We start from the raw sequence: 21,053 nt of genomic DNA on the forward strand, positions 1-21,053 counted from the left end.
TATCTCAATGGAATAACATCTATCACACGAAATACTGGCAGGACTGGAAATCATTCTAGACCATCTGTCTGAACAGTTTACAGTACAACACTGACACCTGCTGGTCAAGTACACTACTGCACCAGTATCTGAGGTCACAAGTAAGTTTACCCAGGACTCAGGAGTAGGATGAGAATTCCTCTAAACACTGATCTAATGGTCACAGTTTAAACCATTTAACAGCGACAGACAGACATAGTGGAGTCCATGACCATACGGCTTTATTTCAAGATGTGGAGGGATACAGCTGCTTCTCAGAGCTGGGCAACTACAGACTACAGATTACACTGGCTTTGTGACAGACACATTAAGATTCTCAGCACAGAGGAACATCAGTCATCTCACAGTCAACTACATTTGTGCAAATCTACATTGTGATCTTAGCAGTGTTCTTAATAGATTACCATTTAACATGCAATAGTATTTCACTTGTATAGTCATTCTACTAGTCGGATTGCATTGGATCATCTATGGTATGTTAGTTTTCCAGAGTTCAGAGGCAGTTATATTGTACCTAGAAAGGACAAGGAATCGAAAGTTAAAACCATGCAGACATAAGTCAATAAAGGACAGTAACCTTACTGAAATGAAAGCAGGTCCTATGGTTGTTTGTTTTCTTACTCTCAAGCTTTCGGGGGTAAAAAATATATAAAATAATAGCACTCCTTGGAGAAAAACAAAGACAAAAATCAGGAAGCACAAATCAAGACAGAAGCAGGGGTTGTTGTAATATATGGGGGTGAAACGTACTTTAAAATGGCCCAGTGCTATCCGGTATCCTTGGGACGTCCCTACCCCATTGAAGTTGAAATGTAAAATGTTAAGGTAAGGGTTATGGGTTAAGGTTATGGGTAGGGATGTCCCAAGGATCCAAGATAGCACTGACCCTTAAAAATGTGTGCCTTCCTTTCTGTTGAACATTACTGGTCTTGACACAGACAATGATGTATAGAACAACTGATTTATGCAAACCACAACCAATGGTGATATAGGGAAACAAACAGTGATGGGCCAAAGAGAAATGGCTCAAAAAGATACATTATTTAGGCTTCATATGCATCTCTGAATGCACTTAATCATACAGAAAAATGGCACTTACATTTTTCTGTTTTGATTGCTTCTTTTGCACTTAAAATGCTTGATGGGTTATTTGCACATTTCATACCAAAATGAAATATGGTTAGATAATTTTTTGGCACATAACGGTTCAAAAGGCCACTCACTATGTTTGAGATAGACAGTAGTAAAGAGTTCTAGAGTAACTGTCTAAAAGCAAAGAGGTCTTTTTCACAGCAACAACCCAGAATGCTACATTCTGTGTTGACTCATGAAATCCAAAATTGAATTTCCATCTGTGGCACAAGCTTATAGATCTGTGCCACAGAGTCAAAACACATATGATTGAAGATTGCAGTGTTCTCCAACTCTGGTCCTGGAGAGCCATTAGGTGTGCAGGCTTTTGTCCTAGCCCAGCCCTAACACATCTGATTTAGCTAAACGTAATCCAGATTGAAGACCATGAGTAGTTGATTGATTATGTTGGGGCTGGGTTGGAACAAAACCCTGCAGTCCCCGTAGTTTGGGATTCCTGTTCTAAAGAGACAAGTATTGGAAAAAGGAGATAGCTAGCCTTGGTACTGATAGCTACAGTTGGAAAAGACTAGCACCCAGTATAGGGGAGGAGCAAATTATAAAAATAATAAGAAAAAAGGAAACTACTTTTTTGCGTCCCCAAACAATAAAAAGTTTCACATCCTCATACTCAGTCTTCGTTTATTTACCGCGCCATGCCACGACTTAAAAACAGAGGCTGAAATTCAAATCAAACCCCCCCCATAGCAATGTTTACACAGCGTCTTGGTTTTACAAACTACTGCCCGGTATACACACACACTAATTATCTTGAAAACTGGAAGCATCTACCTGTGAAGTCTACCTGGTGTTGTTAGGGATTTTATTTGACCATGGGAAAAAGAGCTACTGCGTAAATACTACAGGGTTCGATTGAATTGAGCCCAAAGCTATAAAAAAATAACCATGGAACCAAGGCCCAGGTATGGTACCCCCATTCCCTGGACCCAAGCCTGCTCTGTCTCTATATGTACAGGTGTGGAGGGGATCTGGCCATGCTGGAAAGGACATAACTATGGAGCACTCCAACCACAACCACACTTTAACTATCAAATATTAAACTGAAAAGAACAGATCCTACATTTGATCTTAGCCAAAATGCAGACGGGGGGGGGGGTTGTCCCCTAACCCTTCTGTAAATTCAGAACGAATAGCTAATGTACTTGCTCATCTGTTCTGTCCGTTACAGCATGGCCATCTAGTGAATACCGTGTGGAATGGGAAATAAATATAATACATCTCTTTGTACAGGGTGATAGAAAGGAAGAGGGTATTGGGATGGGAATGGGGGGGCACAGTGTAGGTTTAGGAGGGGTGTTCTCCTTTCTCCTCCTCGGGTTTTGCCCAGTACCCTGCTTCCCATGACTCTGTTCCCCTAGCGCTGGTCCTCTCTGGGTGGGGGGTTGGAACCAGGACATAGTGGTCAGAGTTATGACAGCTCGGGGACAGAAGCTGGCTCAGAGGACCCTGGATCTCTTGCTGGTCAATGACCCGTGCTAACAGATGGGGAGAAGGAGAGGGGGATACAGACAGAGAACAAGAGGGATATAAAGTGAATCAGTTAAAAAGATAAACATATCATATGGTATTTAGTGTTTTATTAGGATCCCCATTAGTTGTTGCTGAAGCAGCAGATACTCTTCCTGAGGTCCACACAAAACATGAAATAATACAGAACATCGATAGACAAGAACAGCTCAAGGACTGAACTACATACATTTTGCATATACTCCAGAATGTTATGAAGAGTGATCAGATGAATTGCAAAGTCCCTCTTTGCCATGAAAATGAACTTAATCCCCAAAAAAACATTTCCACTGCATTTCAGCCCTGCCACAAAAGGACCAGCTGACATCATGTCAGTGATTCTCTCCTTAACACAGGTGAGTGTTGACGAGGACAAGGCTGGAGATCACTCTGTCATGCTGATTGAGTTAGAATAACAGACTGGAAGCTTTAAAAAGGAGGGTGGTGCTTGAAATCATTGTTCTTCCTCTGTTAACCATGGTTACCTGCAAGGAAACACGTGCCGTCATCATTGCTTTGCACAAAAAAGGGCTTCACAGGCAAGGATATTGCTGCTAGTAAGATTGCACCTAAATCAACCATTTATCGGATCATCAAGAACTTCAAGGAGAGAGGTTCAATTGTTGTAAAGACGACTTCAGGGCGCCCAAGAAAGTCCAGCAAGCGTCAGGACCGTCTCCTAAAGTTGATTCATCTGCGGGATCGGGGCATCACCAGTGCAGAGCTTGCTCAGGAATGGCAGCAGGCTTTTGGAGGATGGCCTGGTGTCAAGAAGGGCAGAGAGGAAGCCACTTCTCTCCAGGAAAAACATTAGGGACAGACTGATATTCTGCAAAAGGTACAGGGATTGGATTGCCAAGGGAGTGGGCTCACTCACAATTTTGCCTAAGAACACACCCATGAATAAAGAATGGTACCAACACATCCTCCGAGAGCAACTTCTCCCAACCATCCAAGAACAGTTTGGTGACGAACAATGCCTTTTCCAGCATGATGGAGCACCTTGCCATAAGGCAAAAGTGATAACTAAGTGGCTCTGGGAACAAAACATCGACATTTTGGGTCCATGGCCAGGAAACTCCCCAAACCTTAATCCCATTGAGAACTTGTGGTCAATCCTCAAGAGGTGGGTGGACAAACAAAAACCCACAAATTCTGACAAACTCCAAGCATTGATTATGCAAGAATGGGCTGCCATCAGTCAGGATGTGGCCCAGAAGTTAATTGACAGCATGCCAGGGCGGATTGCAGAGGTCTTGAAAAAGAAGGGTCAACACTGCAAATAGACTCTTTGCATAAACGTAATGCAATTGTCAATAAAAGCCTTTGACACTTATGGAATGCTTGTAATTATACTTCAGTATACCATAGTAACATCTCACAAAAATATCTAAAAACACTGAAGCAGCAAACTTTGTGAAGACCAATACTTGTGTCATTCTCAAAACTTTTGACCATGACTGTAGAATTGCTTTACTGAAGAGCTCCGTGACTTTCAACGTGGCACCGTCATAGGATGCCAGTTCGTCAAATTTCTGCCCTGGTCAACTAAGTGCTGTTATGTGAAGTGGAAACGTCTAGGCGAAACAACGGCTCAGACGCGAAGTGGTAGGCCACACAAGCTCACAGAACATGACCGCCGAGTGCTGAAGCGCGTAAAAATCTTCTGTCCTCGGTTGCAATACTCACTACAGAGTTCCAAACTGCCTCTGGAAGCAACATCAGCACAAGAACTGTTCGTCGGAAGCGTCATGAAAATGGATTTCCATGGCCGAGCAGCCGCACACAAGCCTAAGATAACTATGCACAATGCCAAGCGTTGGCTGGAGTGGTGTAAAGCTCACCGCCATTGGACTCTGGAGCAGTGGAAACGCGTTCTCTGGAGTGATGAATCACGCTTCGCCATCTGGCAGTCCGACGGACTAATATGGGTTTGGCGGATGCTAGGAAAAAAACACTACCTGCCCGAATGCATAGTGCCAACTGTGAAGTTTGGTGGAGGAGAAATAATGGTCTGGGGCTGTTTTTCATGGTTTGGGCTAGGCCCCTTAGTTCCAGTGAAGGGAAATCTTAATGCTACAGCATACAATGACATTCTAGACGATTCTGTACTTCCAACTTTGTGGCAACAGTTTGGGGAAGGCCCTTTCTTGTTTCAGCATGACAATGCTCCTGTGCGAGGTCCATTCAGAAATGGTTTGTTGAGATGGGTGTGGAAGAACTTGACTGGCCTGCACAGAGCCCTGACCTCAACCCCATTGAACATCTTTTGGATTAATTGGAATGCCGACTGCGAGCCAGGCCTCACCCAACATCAGTGCCCGACCTCACTAATGCTTGTGGCTGAATGGAAGCAAGTCCCCGCAGCAATGTTCCAACATCTAGTGGAAAGCCTTCCCAGAAGAGTGGAGGCTGTTACAGCAGCAAAGGGGGGACCCACTCCATATTAATGCCCGTGATTTTGGAATGAGATGTTCGACGAGCAGGTGTCCACATACTTTTGGTCATGTAGTGTACATAATTACCCTTAATATGTGCTATGGGTGGGCTTTTTTCTCTCTCAGAACAAACAAGAGAGAAAAAGAGAGTAGAGTACTAGAAAGACAGTGTTTTTCTCATACCTTGCCTCCTTGTAAAAGTGGGGTGCAAGCTCGACCAACCAGGAGGACTCTACAGCTGTGACATCACGCATGTAGTACTTAGAGGTCTGCACGACTTCATTGAAGACAACCCTGGGGGATGACAAGGCAGAAAGGTCAAGGCAGTATTAGATGCATACATCTAGGAGATTCATTCCTCTCCTCTGGGACACCCAGCCATATTTTATCTATTCCAGAGCTCGAACACCTGATTCAGTCAACTATTCATCATGCCCTTGAGTAGATTAATCAGCTGAGCTAGTTTAGGCCTACAACAAAATTGTGAAACCTCTGGGGTCCCCGAGGAGAGGTTTGAGAACCCCTGGCCCAATGTAAAGGCCAAATCCTCACCACTTCGTAGGCTTCTCTCCAAACAGCACAGAGTTGGGATGGATGTGAAGCTCTCTGTCATCCCGTAGAGTCCTGGGAGACAGAAGGCGTGAGGAGGGGATGAATTAACAGTAGAGACATTCAGCTTAGTCAAGGCAAAAACAACAGACAACAGTGTTTCAGGGAGTTGGTAGACACCTGTAGGATCCTGAGTGGTGCATGCGGGCAGCATTGGCGAAAAAACCAGACACGATGCATCTCAGGATCACATCCGGGTCACCTGGACAAGACAAAAACATCATTTCCTGTTCAATTTGAACACTGTAAAGAGGTTTACATATAGGATACAAACTGGACAGAAATGTGGGGTACACACACACACCTTCGCTGGAGGTGCGTGGCACCTTGAACTTGTTCATGAGTCGTCTGAGCTGTTCTCGTACAGTCATGGCTCGCAGCAGACCCTTGTAGTTGAGGAAGTGTTCCTGACACCACTGAGAGCTCTTCTGGTGCTGGAGGGATGGGAGGGGTTAGAGATAAATGGATTTGACCTTTTGGTCTACCATTTAGCTTTTATTCCCTTATACTTACAATGAACAAAAATATAAACACAACATGTAAAGTGTTGGTCCCATGTTACATGAGCTGAAATCCCAGAAATGTTCCATACACATAAAAGCATTTCTCTCAAATTTTGTTCACAAATTTGTTTACATCCCTGTTAGTGAGCATTTCTCCTTTGCCAAGAAAATGATCATTAAAACAGGTGCACATTTTAAATTTTAGTCATTTAGCAGACGTTCTTATCCAGAGCGACTTACAGTTAGTGAGTGCATACATTCTTCAAACTCACAACCCTGGCATTGCAAGCACCATGCTCTACCAACTGAGCTACAGGAGGCCTCACCTTGTGCTGGGGACATAAAAAGGCCACTATAAAATGTGCAGTTTTATCACAACACAATGCCACAGATTGAACACAATGCCACATGCTGACTACAGGAATGTCCACCAGAGCTGTTGCCAGAGATTTGAATGTTAATTTCTCAACCTTAAGCCACCTCCAACGTCGTTTTAGAGAATTTGGCAGTAGGTCCAACTGGCCTCATGTAACCACGCCAGCCCAGGACCTCCACATCCGGCTTTTTCACTTGCGGGAACGTCTGAGAACAGCCACCCTGACAGCTGATGAAAATGTGCATTTACACAACCGAAGAATTTCAGCAGTCAGAAACCGTCTCAAGGAAGATCATCTGCGTGCTCGTCGTCCTCACCAGGGTCTTGACTTGACTGAAGTTTGGCATCCTAACCGTCTTCAGTGAGCAAATGCTCACCGGCACGCTGGAGAAGTGTGTTCTTCATGGATGAATCCCGGTTTCAACTGTACCAGGCAGATGGCAGACAGCGTGTATGGCGTCGTGTGGGTGAGCGGTTTCCTGATATCAACGTTGTGAACAGAGTGCCCCATGGTGGCGGTGGGGTTATGGTATGGGCAGGCATAAGCTACGAACAACAAACACAATTGCATTTTATCGATTACAATTTTAATGCACAGAGATACCGTGAAGAGATCCTGAGGCCCATTGTCGTGCCATTCATCCGCCGCCATCACCTCATGTTTCAGCATGATAATGCACGGCCCCATGTCACAAGGACCTGTACACAATTCCTGGAAGCTGAAAATATATTCGTCGCCAAACCCACTGGCTCCAGGTCATCTATAAATCACTTCTAGGCAAATCCCCGACTTATCTTAGATCATTGGTCACCATAGCAACACCCACCCGTAGTATGCGTTCCAGCAGGTATATCTCACTGGTCATCCCCAAAGCCAACACCTCCTTTGGCTGCCATTCCTTCCAGTTCTCTGCTGCAAATGACTGGAATGAACTGCAGAAATCTCTGAAGCTGGAGACACTTATCTCCCTCACTAACTTTAAGCATCAGTTGTCAGAGCAGCTTACCGATCACTGCACCTGTACACAGCCCATCTGTAATTAGCCCACCCAACTACCCCATCCCCATATTGTTATTTATTTTGCTCATTTGCACCCCAGTATCACTAGTTGCACATCATCTCTTGCACATCTATCATTCCAGTGTTAATACTAATTGTAATTATTTTGCACTATAGCCTATTTATTGCCTTACCTCCATAACTTGCTACATTTGCACACACTGTATATATATTTTCTGTTGTATTTTTGACTTTATGTTTTGTTTTACCCCATATGTAACTATGTGTTGTTGTTTTTATCGCACTGCTTTGCTTTATCTTGGCCAGGTCGCAGTTGTAAATGAGAACTTGTTCTCAACTGGCTTACCTGGTTAAATAAAGGTTAAATTAAATAAAAAATAAAATTCCAGTTCTTCCATGGCCTGCATACTCACCAGACATTTTACCCATTGAGCAGGTGTGGGATGCTCTGGATTGATGTTTAAGACAGCGTGTTCCAGTTCCCACTAATATCCAGCAACTTTGCACTGCCATTGAGAAGTGAGACAATATTCCACAGGCCACAATCAACAGCCTGATCATCTCTATGCGAAGGAGATATGTCGTAAAATCTTTGAAATGGTTGCGTTTATATTTTTGTTCAGTATAGTTTTCAGAAATGCAAACGCTTAGTAAAGCTGATATGAAAATATATAAATCTTATCTAAAATATTATATCATTTATCAGAGTGCTTTGCTGTTCATTATTCATGGACCATGTTCACAGTGGCAGTGCCCACCTTGATGAAGGCTTCGTACACATTGAGCATGGTGAGATGATCTCCCTCCGCCACAGCAAACTTCCGATGCTCCCGCGCCTATGAAGGAGGGAGGAGAATGGGAGCAGAGAGAGAAAGAGGGGAGGTAAAGACCAGACATGCAGACAGAGAGGGAGACGAGGGGTGATTAGGATGGTAGAAGCCGTGGTAAAAGCTTTGGAGTCTCGAAGCACAGAGACAGCGATACAGATCTTCACAACAGCACGTTTTTAGACTGGGAATTCAACATGATGACATCTGCAGCACTCACTGCTGGTTTCTTCTGATTGGCTGGCACCATGAAGATGTTTTGGATCTGCATCATGGCTGCTATGGTAACGATCTCCTTGGAACAGCCAAAGTTTCCTGACTCCAGCAGCATCTTGGCGAACATGGGGCTGAGGGGGAACTCTGCCATACGTACTCCCATAGGGTCGGTCAGACGACCATACTGGTCCAGACCCCCCAGGGCATAGAGCAACTCCAGGGCTTGGACCATGGACTGGGCTGGAGGAGGCTACAGAGGGGGAACAATTATAACGTTAGTTTAATACGCAGCCTATCAAAGTTAATAATTGTTGACAACCCATCTTGGTGCTCTTTGAGTCAATTCACCAGCTTTCAGAATGATGTGCCTTTCTCAGTGCTCTTAAATCTCATGTACAGTCTACTCGAGCATCTGACCAAATTACGGAAGATTTTAGTTCCTGGTAAACCGAGATTAAAGTGCTCCACACAAAGGCTACACATTGTATTGGATGGACTCACAGAGAGGAAGCTGAATCGCAGCACGTTGTCTATGCCCAGAGCTTTGAGCTGCAGGATGACAGGGGCAAGGTTGGTACGCTGCATCTCTGGAACCGTGGACGCAGGCAGCTTCTCAAAATCCTCCTCTGGAGCACACACAGACAGGTCAGAACACACACTGCAGTATAGGGCTGCATGCCACACCCTTCCCCTGCTCTCATTCACTCTCCATTGATGATCTTGACATTTTTTTCCCCCTCACCGATGGCCTTTCCGATAACACACACAGAGACAGCCCCCCCCCCCCACACCTACCTGTGTATAGTCTGAAGCACTTCCCGGCTCGGTTGCGTCCCCCTCGTCCTGCCCTCTGACTGGCCGAGGCCTTGGAGATGGGTGTGACCACCAGTGACTCGATTGCAGTGCAAGGGTTGTACGCCCGCAGCTTGACAAATGCACAGTCGATCACAAACACGATGCCGTTGATGGTGATGGACGTCTCTGCTATGTTAGTGGCCACCACCACCTTAGAGAACCAGAGAGTGCGCTTTAACAGACCTCCCACTCCAATACAATACAAGGCTTTGCAATGGGGAATTGTACATCGGGAATTGACTATTAAGCACATGCATCATCCGCCATATGACTGATAGATCATTTCATCTTGTGGCAAAAAGTGTTTTCATCGCTCGGTACTCTTAAGGAAGCTTACCGTATACACACGGTTGTCCTGTGTACTAGCGGAGGTATAAAAGCATTCATTGCCGCAAACTCCAATCTGGCCATCTCAGGGCTTGACATTCACTTTTTTTACAACCTGTCCTTCAGATAAGTAGGACAGATTTTTTACTTGTCCAAAAGTTAGTCGCCCGTCACGTTGCTGCGGGGACTTACATTTACATTACATTTTTGTCATTTAGCAGACGCCCTTATCCAGAGCGACTTAGTTAGTGAGTGCATACATTTTTTCATACTGGCCCCCCGTGGGAAACGAACCCACAACCCTGGCGTTGCAAGCGCCATGCTCTACCAACTGAGCTACACGGGGCTTCCATTCAACCACAAGCGCATTAGCGAGGTCAGGCACTGATGTTGGGTGATTAGGCCTGGCTCGCAGTCGGCGTTCCAATTCATCCCAAAGGTGTTCGATGGAGTTGAGGTCAGGGTTCTGTGCAGGCCAGTCAAGTTCTTCCACACCGATCTCGACAAACCATTTCTGAATGGACCTCACTTTGTGCACGGGGGCATTTTCATGCTGAAACAGGAAAAGGCCTTCCCCAAACTGCTGCCACAAAGCTGGAAGTACATAATCGTCTGGAATGTCATTGTATGCTGTAGCGTTAAGATTTCCCTTCACTGGAACTATGGGGCCTTGCCCGAACCATGAAAAACAGCCCCAGGACCATTATTCCTCCTCCACCAAACTTTACAGTTGGCACTATGCAGTCGAACAGGTAGTGTTCTCCTGGCATCCGCCAAACCCAGATTTGTCCGTCGGACTGCCAGATGGCGAAGCGTGATTCATCACTCCAGAGAAAGCGTTTACACTGCTCCAGAGTCCAATGGTGGCGAGCTTTACAACACTCCAGCCGACGCTTGGCATTGCGCATAGTTATCTTACGCTTGTGTGTGGCTGCTCGGCCATGTCAACCCATTTCATGAAGCTCCCAACGAACAGTTATTGTGCTGACGTTGCTTCCAGAGGCAGTTTGGAACTCGGTAGTGAGTGTTGCAACCGAGGACAGACGATTTTTACGCGCTTCAGCACTTGGCGGTCCAGTTCTGTGAGCTTGTGTGACCTACCACTTCGTGGCTGAGCAGTTGTTGCTCCTAGATGTTTCCACTTCACAATAATAGCACTTACAGTTGATCGGGGCAGCTCTAGCAGGGCAGACATTTGACGAACTGACTTGTTGGAAAGGTTGCATCCTATGACAGTGCCATGTTGAAAGTCACGGAGCTCTTCAGTACGGGCCATTCTACTGCCAATGTTTGTCTACGGAGATTGCCTGGCTGTGTGCACGATTTTAAACACCTGTCAGCAATAGGTGTGGCTGAAATAGCAGAATCCACTAATTTGAAAGGGGTCCACATACATTTGGCCATGTAATGTAATTCCCTCAACATTTCTATGGTTGTGTTTTGGCTAGGCTACTTTGAAATAAAATAAGACATGCATCAAAAAATGACATAAAACATCCAGGTTTTAAACAATTACGTTTATGGTTAAACAGTTTCAAAATGCTGACTGCCTCCGCTAATGTGACCATTTGATCTGAACACTACCATGCCTCCAGTATGTTGACAGAATCAAGACTTTAGACGTTAATGTTCATTATCCTTCATTATATTTTTCAAACATGACTGCCGTTTTTGCCTACACTACCGTTCAAAAGTTTGGGGTCACTTAGAAATGTCTTTGTTTTCGAAAGAAAAGCATTTTTTTGTCCATTAAAATAACATCACATTGATCAGAAATACAGCGTAGACATTGTTAATGTTGTAAATGGCTATTGTAGCTGGAAACAGATGATTTTTTATGGAATATCTACATAGGCGTACAGAGGCCCATTATCTGCAACCATCAGTCCTCTGTTCCAATGGCACATTGTGTTTGCTAATCCAAGTTTGTCATTTTAAAAGGCTAATTGATCATTAGAAAACCCTTCTGCAATTATGTTAGCACAGCTGAAAACTGTTGTGTTGATTAAAGAAGCAATAAAACTGGCCTTTTTGAGACTAGTTGAGTATCTGGAGCATCAGCAATTTTGTGTTCGATTACAGAATCAAAATGGCCAGAAACAAATAACTTTCTTCTGAAACTCGTCAGTCTATTCTTGTTCTGAGAAATTAAGGCTATTCCATGCGAGAAATTGCCAAGAAACTCTACACACGATATCCCATAACAGCAAAGTGAAAACATGTTATCAGAAATGTTTTGCTAATTTATTGAAAATGAAATACAGAAATATCTAATTTACATAGGTATTCACACCCCTGCGTCAATACATGTTAGAATCACCCTCGGCAATGATTACAGCTGTGAGTATTTTGGGGTAAATCTGTAAGCGCTTTGCACACCTGGAATTTGAACAATATTTGCACATTATATTTTTAATTGTTCAAGCTCTGTCAAGTTCGTTGTTGATCATTGTTAGACAGCCATAGGTTTTCCAGCCAATTTAACGTCAAAACTTTAACTAGGCCACTCTGGGACATTCAATGTAGTCTTGGTAAGCAACTCCAGTGTACAGTCGTAGTCAAAAGTTTTGAGAATGACACAAATACTAATTTTCACAAAGTCTGCTGCCTCAGTTTTGATGATGGCAATTTGCATATACTCCAGAATGTCATGAAGAGTGATCAGATGAATTGCAAAGTCCCTCTTTGCCATGAAAATGAACTTAATCCCCAAAAAAACATTTCCACTGCATTTCAGCCCTGCCACAAAAGGACCAGCTGTCATCATGGCAGTGATTCTCTCGTTAACACAGGTGAGAGTTGACGAGGACAAGGCTGGAGATCACTGTCATGCTGATTGAGTTAGAATAACAGACTGGAAGCTTTAAAAAGGAGGGTGATGCTTGAAATCATTGTTCTTCCTCTGTTAACCATGGTTACCTGCAAGGAAACACGTGCCGTCATCATTGCTTTGCACAAAAAGGGCTTCACAGGCAAGGATATTGCTGCTAGTAAGATTGCACCTAAATCAACCATTTATCGGATCATCAAGAACTTCAATGAGAGGGGTTAAATTGTTGTGAAGAAGGCGTCAGGGTGCCCATGAAAGTCCAGCAAGCACCAGGACCGTCTCCTAAAGATGAATCAGCTGCGGGATCGGGGCACCACCAGTGCAGAGCTTGCTCAGGAATGGCAGCAGGCAGGTGAGAGTGCATCTGCATGCACAGTGAGGCGAAGACTTTTGGAGGATGGCCTGGTGTCAAGAAGGGCAGCAAAGAAGCCACTTCTCTCCAGGAAAAACATTAGGGACAGACTGATATTCTGCAAAAGGTACAGGGATTGGACTGCTGAGGACTGGGGTAAAGTCATTTTCTCTGATGAATCCCCTTTCCGATTGTTTGGGGCATGCGGAAAACACCTTGTCCGGAGAAGACAAGGTGAGCGCTACCATCAGTCCTGTGTCATACCAACAGTAAAGCATCCTGAGACCATTCATGTGTGGGGTTGCTTCTCAGCCAAGGGAGTGGGCTCACTCACAATTTTGCCTAAGAACACAGCCATGAATAAAGAATGGTACCAACACATCCTCCGAGAGCAATTTCTCCCAACCATCCAAGAACAGTTTGGTGACGACCAATGCCTTTTCCAGCATGATGGAGCACCTTGCCATAAGGCAAAAGTGATAACTAAGTGGTTCGGGGAACAAAACATTGAAATGTTGGGTCCATGGCCAGGAAACTCCCCAAACCTTAATCCCATTGAGAACTTGTGGTCAATCCTCAAGAGGCGGGTGGACAAACAAAAACCCACAAATTCTGACAAACTCCAAGCATTGATTATGCAAGAATGGGCTGCCATCAGTCAGGATGTGGCCCAGAAGTTAATTGACAGCATGCCAGGGCGGATTGCAGAGGTCTTGAAAAAGAAGGGTCAACACTGCAAATATTGTCATAAACTTAATGTAATTGTCAATAAAAGCCTTTTACACTTATGGAATGCTTGTAATTATACTTCAGTATACCATAGTAACATCTGACAAAAATATCTCATAACACTGAAGCAGCGAACTTTGTGAAGACCAATACTTATGTCATTCTCAAAACTTTTGACCACGACTGTATATTTGCCCTTGTGTTTTAGGTTATTGTCCTGCTGAAAGGTGAATTTATCTCCCAGTGTCTGTTGGAAAGCAGAATGAACTAGGTTTTCCTCTAGAATTTTGCCTGTGCATAGCTCTATTCCATTTATTTTTATCATAAAAAAATTCCTAGTCCTTGCCGATGACAAGCACACCCATAACATGATGCAGCCACTACCATGCATGAAAATATGGAGAGTGGTACTAAGTGATGTGTTGGATTGGATTTGCCCCAAACACAACGCTTTGTATTCAGGACATACATTTCATTTCTTTGCCACATTTTTAGCAGTTTTACTTTAGTGCGTCATTATATTTTTATTCTGTACAGGCTTCCTTCTTTTCACTCTGTCATTTAAGTTAGTATTGTGGAATAACTACAATGTTGTTGATCCGATCCATCCTCAGTTCTCCTATCACAGCCATTAAACTCTAACTGTTTTAAAGTCACCATTGGCCTCATGGTGAAATCCCTGAGCGGTTTCCTTCCTCTCCGGCAACTGAGTTAGGAAGGACGCCTGTATCTTTGTAGTGACTGGGTGTATTGATACACCATCCAAAGTGTAATTAATAACTTTACCATGCTCAAAGGGATATTCAATGAATGCTTTTCCCCCCTCTGACACAAAATCTCAATTTAATCAATTTTAAATTCAGGCTGTAACACAACAAAATGTGGAAAAAGTCAAGGGGTGAGAATTAGAGGTCATCACGGATCCTCCTGCACCCGAATACCCGAGACCCGATCCGGGACCGGGTCCAGATGCAGAATTCGAAATAATGTCACGGGTCTGGGTCGGATCTGATATGCTTGTCACGGTTCTCAGGTATGTGTAATTTTAACTGACTTGTCCGGAATGGCCCGTACAGATCCGAACGCGACTGCTGCAGTAGAGAGAGACATTTTATCATTTATACTGCTGCTCTTGCTTTTCATGAGAGTGGAGTGTGGCGCTTTCTCTTGGCCAATCATAAGTCATCAAAGCGGTAATAGGCTACAGTCATAGAGCCTCCATGTGTGGCTAAAGTTAGGAGATATCTAATCAATGGAAGATGGAATTAAAATGAAAGAATAAAAAGTTAAAGGAGAAGGATAGGCTACAATGACCAAGAGCCAACAGGTAGGCTGCTACTTAATATTCTGAATGGAGTAGTTATTTGTAACTAAGATGAGAAAGCGCATGCACTGCAGCCTCAGTTAGCCTAGCTAGCTAATGTTAGCTAGCTTCTCCAGGTTTGATGCAGTCCAAGACAGGTACTATGTAATCATATTTGATGATAAATAACCTAGCTACGGCAGCTCTTAGTCTACTATAACGCGAGACTGCTTGGTTGGTTGGTTGCCGTCTCTCCCTCTCTCCTCCCCATGTCACTCGCTCACAGTACGGCCCCTTCCCCGCCTGCTAGAGCGGTACCTCTCTCCCTGCTCTCGCGCTTTATCAGCTCCAGTTAAAAAATCGGACTTAAAAAAAGACTACTTTTCTGCTGCTTCCTTCACTCGGATTGGACCGGGTCCGCCTAGGACTATACGGAATGGGTCTAGAGGTCCTAGGGTCCGTTCGGAATGGGTCTCTATATTTAAAAAAATGATGCATATCTGGTCCGGGTGGGAAAGCCCCAGGTCCATTTCAGAACCGGTCCAACTTTTTGGATCTGTGAAGACCACTAGAGTGAATACTTTTTGAAGGCACTGTAGGCATTTTTATTTATGTACATGAAAAATGTATTTCAATGTAAGCCTCTCTGATCGGAGTAATTGTTTGATATTTGGACAACCTAAATCTATATTCTTGTCCAACTTTTTTTTTTCTTCTTCTTGTCCTGGACAAGAGGACAAGCGTTTATGTTGGACCCTGCATCTCTTTATGACGCTGATTGTGATACATGCATCATATGCAGTCCCCCTAGACCAGCTCTCACCAACCCTGGTCCTGGAGAACTATAAGGTGTGCAGGCATTTGTGCCAGCCCAGTAACAAACAACTAATTTAACATTCCATTGACCAGGGTTGATGACCACTGGGTAGGGACATTGGGACGGCGCACAGACGCAGATTGAGATTCACCTTGCGGACAGTAGGGGGCGTCCTCTCAAACACCTTCATCTGGTCAGCGTAGGGCAGACCTGCGTACATGGGCAGCACCTTGAGGTATTTCTTCATGCCGAGACGGCCCAGAGCTCTGGCCTGCTCCTGGAGCAGAGACACCACCTTCTCCACCTCCTCCTACAGGACAGGTAACACACACAGGTCACATGACAAAAAGTACCCAGCTCAAAATCAAACCCTAAGAGAAACACACCTGTCCAGTGAGGAAGGCCAGAACATCTCCATCATCCTCAGTCTCATGGATCTTCATCACCGTCTCCACTGTGGCCTTCACATAGTCTGGGACTGGGCTGGGAAGAGAGAGGGGAGTCAGTGTTTAAGGACTAGACACACACACAAAGAGAGAGAGAGCGAAAGGGAGAGGGGAGACAGTGTATAAGGACTGGGCTGGGGACAGAGAGGGGAGACAGTGTATAAGGACTGGGCTGGGGACAGAGGGGAGACAGTGTATAAGGGCTGGGGACAGAGAGAGAGGGGACACAGTGTATAAGGACTGGGCTGGGGACAGAGAGAGAGGGGAGACACTATTAGGACTGGGCTGGGGACAGAGAAAGGAGACAATGTGAGGAGATGCTCAACTCGGTCTGTCCTGAGCTTCATTAATACTGACACCAATGAAACATTAACGATGTGGGGCTGTAGAATGTGATAGTCTGTGACAGGGTTGGAGACAGAAGAGACTCTCAGAATTCCATGGAATACCTGACAGTGTAGAAGACGTCAACAGGGAAGGTGCGTCCCTCCACCGTCAGAATTCCACACGTATCCTTGTTAGGATCTCCAGTCTCATTCAGGTTAAAGAACTCTTGGAATTTCTGCAGCCAATGTGATAACAACATATGAGTGGGTTAGACGTAGCCAGGTAACCAGGCTTGTCACTGGCATGACCACAACAAAGGAGTTGTTCTTTTCTAAATAAGACAAAATACATATTTTATCCAACTGTATTTGCAAATGTGAAATGTAACTTTTTCTGTCACTAAAGCAAGATTTAGCTGAGATTTGGCTGCGCTACACAGGGAAGAGTATTACTACAACATTTCTGAGGAATGCCTATGAAGCAAAAATTGCTGAGTTGGCAAACATAAAAACCATTTCAGCACAAGATAAAAAAATAAATACAGCCCGATGTCCCATCTGGTTTGTTGACTGACTGTGACGCAGTCATGAGCCAACTGCGTCTGTCTGTCTGCACTGTCTTTGTGGTACATTTCAGATGTCAATGCACTGTGGTCTCTCAGGACATCAGCTCATCTCTCCCTCTCTTTCTGTTCCTTTGTTTCTCTGTACTGAAGCATATCTGTCCATCTTAATGAAGCAGAGAATCACCTTGGCATCCAGGGTGGCTGAGGCCACTATCAGCCTGAGGTCTCTGCGCTTCTTCTGAATCTAAAGGAGGATGAAACGAAGAGAAAGGTTTATTTAATGGATGTAATATATTTCAGATGCATTGTAAGCCTAACCGAATGCATTGTCAGTTTAAATGCATTACAGCGGACCCGGTCCAATCCGAGTGAAGATATAGAGCTGTTAAAGCTGTGAATCCCTAGCTGCTACATACAATTTTTAACTTATAAATTATTTATATATACACCCATTGATTCTTGAAGATAACTTATAAATGCCTGATGAGCTTAGTTCAACTGTCGTACCCCATCAGAAACCCAAAATATAAGCTTGTTATACTCTAATGTTTGTAAACAAAGTCAATGTAACACTGTATAGCCTCAAAACATGGTTAAAACTCTAATTTTGATATCATGGTCCTTGGATACATAGCTCTGGCTTTGAATTTGAGAGTGGTTACATTTCTCCAGGCACATCCCTCAGCTTTTTACCAAAACATAGGCAGGGTAACCGCTTTGCTATCGTTTCAATTAAGGATTCCAGCATTAAAGAGACATGCACAGAAGCTACCTTCTTTAGCAGGCCGATGGCTATGTCCGTGTAGAGGGTTCTCTCATGGGCCTCGTCGAGCATTAGGACACTGAGGAGGAAAGATAGACAGACAGATCCCTGGGGTTACAACAGGATGAACCCAGACATTGAATCCACCATTGATATTCAGTCTGAGGCTAGTATTGCGTAGCCAATACTAGCTCAGTTTGTTAGTGTAGTTATTTACCTGTACTTCTTCAGTAGAGGATCAGCCATCATCTCTCTCACCAGCATCCCATCTGTCAGGAACTGAGAGAGAAAGAAATAAAGAAAATTCCTGTAAGGAAAACATCCAATAAAAGGAATTGATGGTACCACTATGTGTCAGGGGACATGACGACAGGCTGGCTGTAGTACCTTAATGCGGGTGGCATGGGGATCAGAGCAGTCATCAAAGCGGATGGTATAGCCCACCTCATGCCCCAACAGGGCTCCACGCTCTTCTGCCAAACGGTTGGCTACCTGACAGGAAGAGAGGGGAAACAACCTCAGTCAGGCAGAACTGTCTCTTAAAAAGTACCCAAATAAAGTTATTTTAATAAAAGTAAGTTACATCATTTTTTGCAACTCTTTAAAATTATAGAAGGGGACTATTTGATATTCAGGGCAGCTAAGAAGTCCACAGGGACCAGCAGAGCTTAAGGAGAGTGTGAGCGAGATAGGAGTACTTACTGATATAGCAGCCACTCTACGAGGCTGTGTCACACCAATCACCTTCCCCTCAGCTGCCCAGCCAGCCTCCAGCAAATACTGAGGTGGAGAAAGAAAGGAAGGGGTAAGAGAGAGGGGTGCAGAAGAGCAAGAGAAAGACAGAGGACAAGGGGGAGCGTGAGAGAGAAAGAGAGCGAGGGGCATCAATATAAAGTCTAGGACAGCATACTCAGCAGAAATTAAGTCCCACTTGATTTGCTCCGAACTCTGGCTGCATAGAAGAGAAGAGGCTAGTAAGCAGCGGACAAGGTCACTCTCCCTCTCCATGGGAAGGAAGCTGTGTGAAGGGTATCAGTCCACTGCTGCAGTGTCCTGCCTGGAGGCTGTTCTACTGGCTGCACAACAACTCAACTTGGCTACAGTGGAAGACTGGTGTGTCCTTAGTATTCTCCACAGTAATGGGTCAAGTGTTCCCCTACACCAACTTCTATTTTAAATCAGTCCTATTTCATGAGAATAGTCAAAATCCTTCATATTTAGTTAGAACTAGACAGATATGAACTGCTGCTTGAGCCAACTCTGTCGTTGTCAAGCCTGGCTACTGTATATTACCTCTACAATGAACGCCAAAGGGGAAGCTTATCCAAACCTGGGGGATCTGTGTAGTCTTCCCACATCCTGTCTCTCCTACGATGATCACTGTCTGGTAACTCTCCACCAAGTAGAGGATGTTGTTTCTGTGCTGAAAACAACATGGCAGACAACATGTCAACGGGACTCCTATGATTTAGTAGAAACAATAAAAAACACTATACTAATGAGAGTGGATGATAAAAGTAAATCATTTGATTGCATCTAGATGATCTATCTGTCAGTGAAGACATCAACTTCGGCCTAGTGGCCCTTGCATGTTTCAACCCCACATAGGCTGCCAGATCTGATTGGATTGGATAGGGGGGCAAGGTGAAGCTATAACCATATTACTCATCTACTAGTTACATGAGGTGCCTAAAGATGAGGTTGAGCAACCTTGAAAACAGGTAGATTCTGTCGCTGCTTCTCGATGGACAGTGCGGTGTGAGGGTTGAAAATTATGGGGGAACCAGTCGTTTCTGTCGTGACCTCCCGCTCCTCCGATATCCCGGGGGCCTCCGAACCTTAAAGACAGACGATGATGTAATAGAGTAGGGGAATCAAAGATCGTCGTAGATTCATGACCAACGATAATCAACGCCGCAACGAAACAAATACAACATTGATAAGATTACCTAATACCAGATTGTTTCTCTGCAGAGTGAAATGCTGCGGACAGCTTGGATTCAGCTAACGTTTACCTAACTAACGCCTGATATGATGACAGGCCAATCTAGCTATAGATACATTTTTACTGCAAAGGGACGTGCAAAATCCCCTGGCCTTACCGGCTTATGCATAACCGAGCGGGAACTGAATGATAGTAACTAGCTAGCTAGTTAGCTACTTCCCTTTGCATCATAGACAATGTGGCTTGACAACGTATATTTTCTGTCATGCTGGGCAATTTAAATACGTTCACAATCCTCAAGATAGCAGTAACTAGCTACTACCGTTAGCTAGTTAACGTTATAACTAGTTAGTATCAATGACAATGGACCACAGCAGTAACGTTGGCGATCATAACACAACTCAGGCGGGAAAACACGTTGGTTATCTGCAATAAATGTCTTACGCACTAATTCACATGCACACATTAATATACATTTTAAGTGAAACGACTAAACGCATACAATTATTGCCTAATTTAACAATATTGTGCTTACCCGGTTTCCAAAATTTCATCGTGGAGAGGGGGGCCGCCATCTTGGCTTCTACGTCACACATTTTTTCTAGCCTTATGGTGCGTTCAAGACAACTGAGAAGTCGGAAAAATACGAGGGCAAATAATGGAGTCAGTGATTTTCAGGTCGGAGCTGTTGCCGCGTTCAAAACAACTGGGGACTGGGTACTCAGAAATCGAAATCTCCGACATCCGACTTCAGTGCGTTCAAAACAACTGGGAACTCGAATAAGAAAAAAAACGAGTTCCAACTGGGAAAAATCGATTTCAACAGTCATCCAACTCGGAATTCCAACTTGGGAACTCGGGCCTCTTTCGAGAGCTGACTTTCCGACCTGAAGATCACTGACGTCATGATTTGACCACGTATTGTTCTGAGTTCCCAGTTTTTTTGAATGAGGCACAATGGTGCTTTCAAGACAACACGAATTCAGAAAAAAACGAGATCAAATCAAGACGTCAGGTCAGAAAGTGGGAGCTCTAGAAGGATGCCCGAGTTTCTGACTTGGAATTCCAAGTTGGATGACCTTTAAAAAAAAATTTTTCCAGGCGGAT

The 21,053-nt window shown here is 44.3% G+C and overlaps 1 protein-coding gene across 1 annotated transcript; it reads right to left on the minus strand.

Annotated features, from left to right (window-relative positions):
- Positions 1–238: 238 nt before the first annotated feature.
- Positions 239–20,790, minus strand: LOC121546107 (probable ATP-dependent RNA helicase DHX35). Its single transcript, XM_045223587.1, has 20 exons — positions 20,482–20,790; positions 19,712–19,839; positions 19,332–19,424; positions 18,704–18,781; positions 18,389–18,493; positions 18,219–18,280; positions 18,011–18,080; positions 17,423–17,482; positions 16,796–16,908; positions 16,287–16,383; positions 16,052–16,210; positions 9,483–9,693; positions 9,189–9,313; positions 8,692–8,937; positions 8,403–8,480; positions 6,049–6,178; positions 5,865–5,946; positions 5,688–5,759; positions 5,319–5,429; positions 239–2,666 (listed from the first exon to the last, which is right to left on the minus strand). The coding sequence occupies exons 1-20, from the start codon at positions 20,540–20,542 to the stop codon at positions 2,654–2,656; spliced, it is 2,094 nt and encodes a 697-aa protein (XP_045079522.1). The 5' UTR covers positions 20,543–20,790; the 3' UTR covers positions 239–2,653.
- Between the last annotated feature and the right edge of the window lie 263 nt (positions 20,791–21,053).

This window comes from Coregonus clupeaformis, chromosome 11, assembly GCF_020615455.1.
Source record: "Coregonus clupeaformis isolate EN_2021a chromosome 11, ASM2061545v1, whole genome shotgun sequence".
NCBI classification, from domain to species: domain Eukaryota; kingdom Metazoa; phylum Chordata; class Actinopteri; order Salmoniformes; family Salmonidae; genus Coregonus; species Coregonus clupeaformis.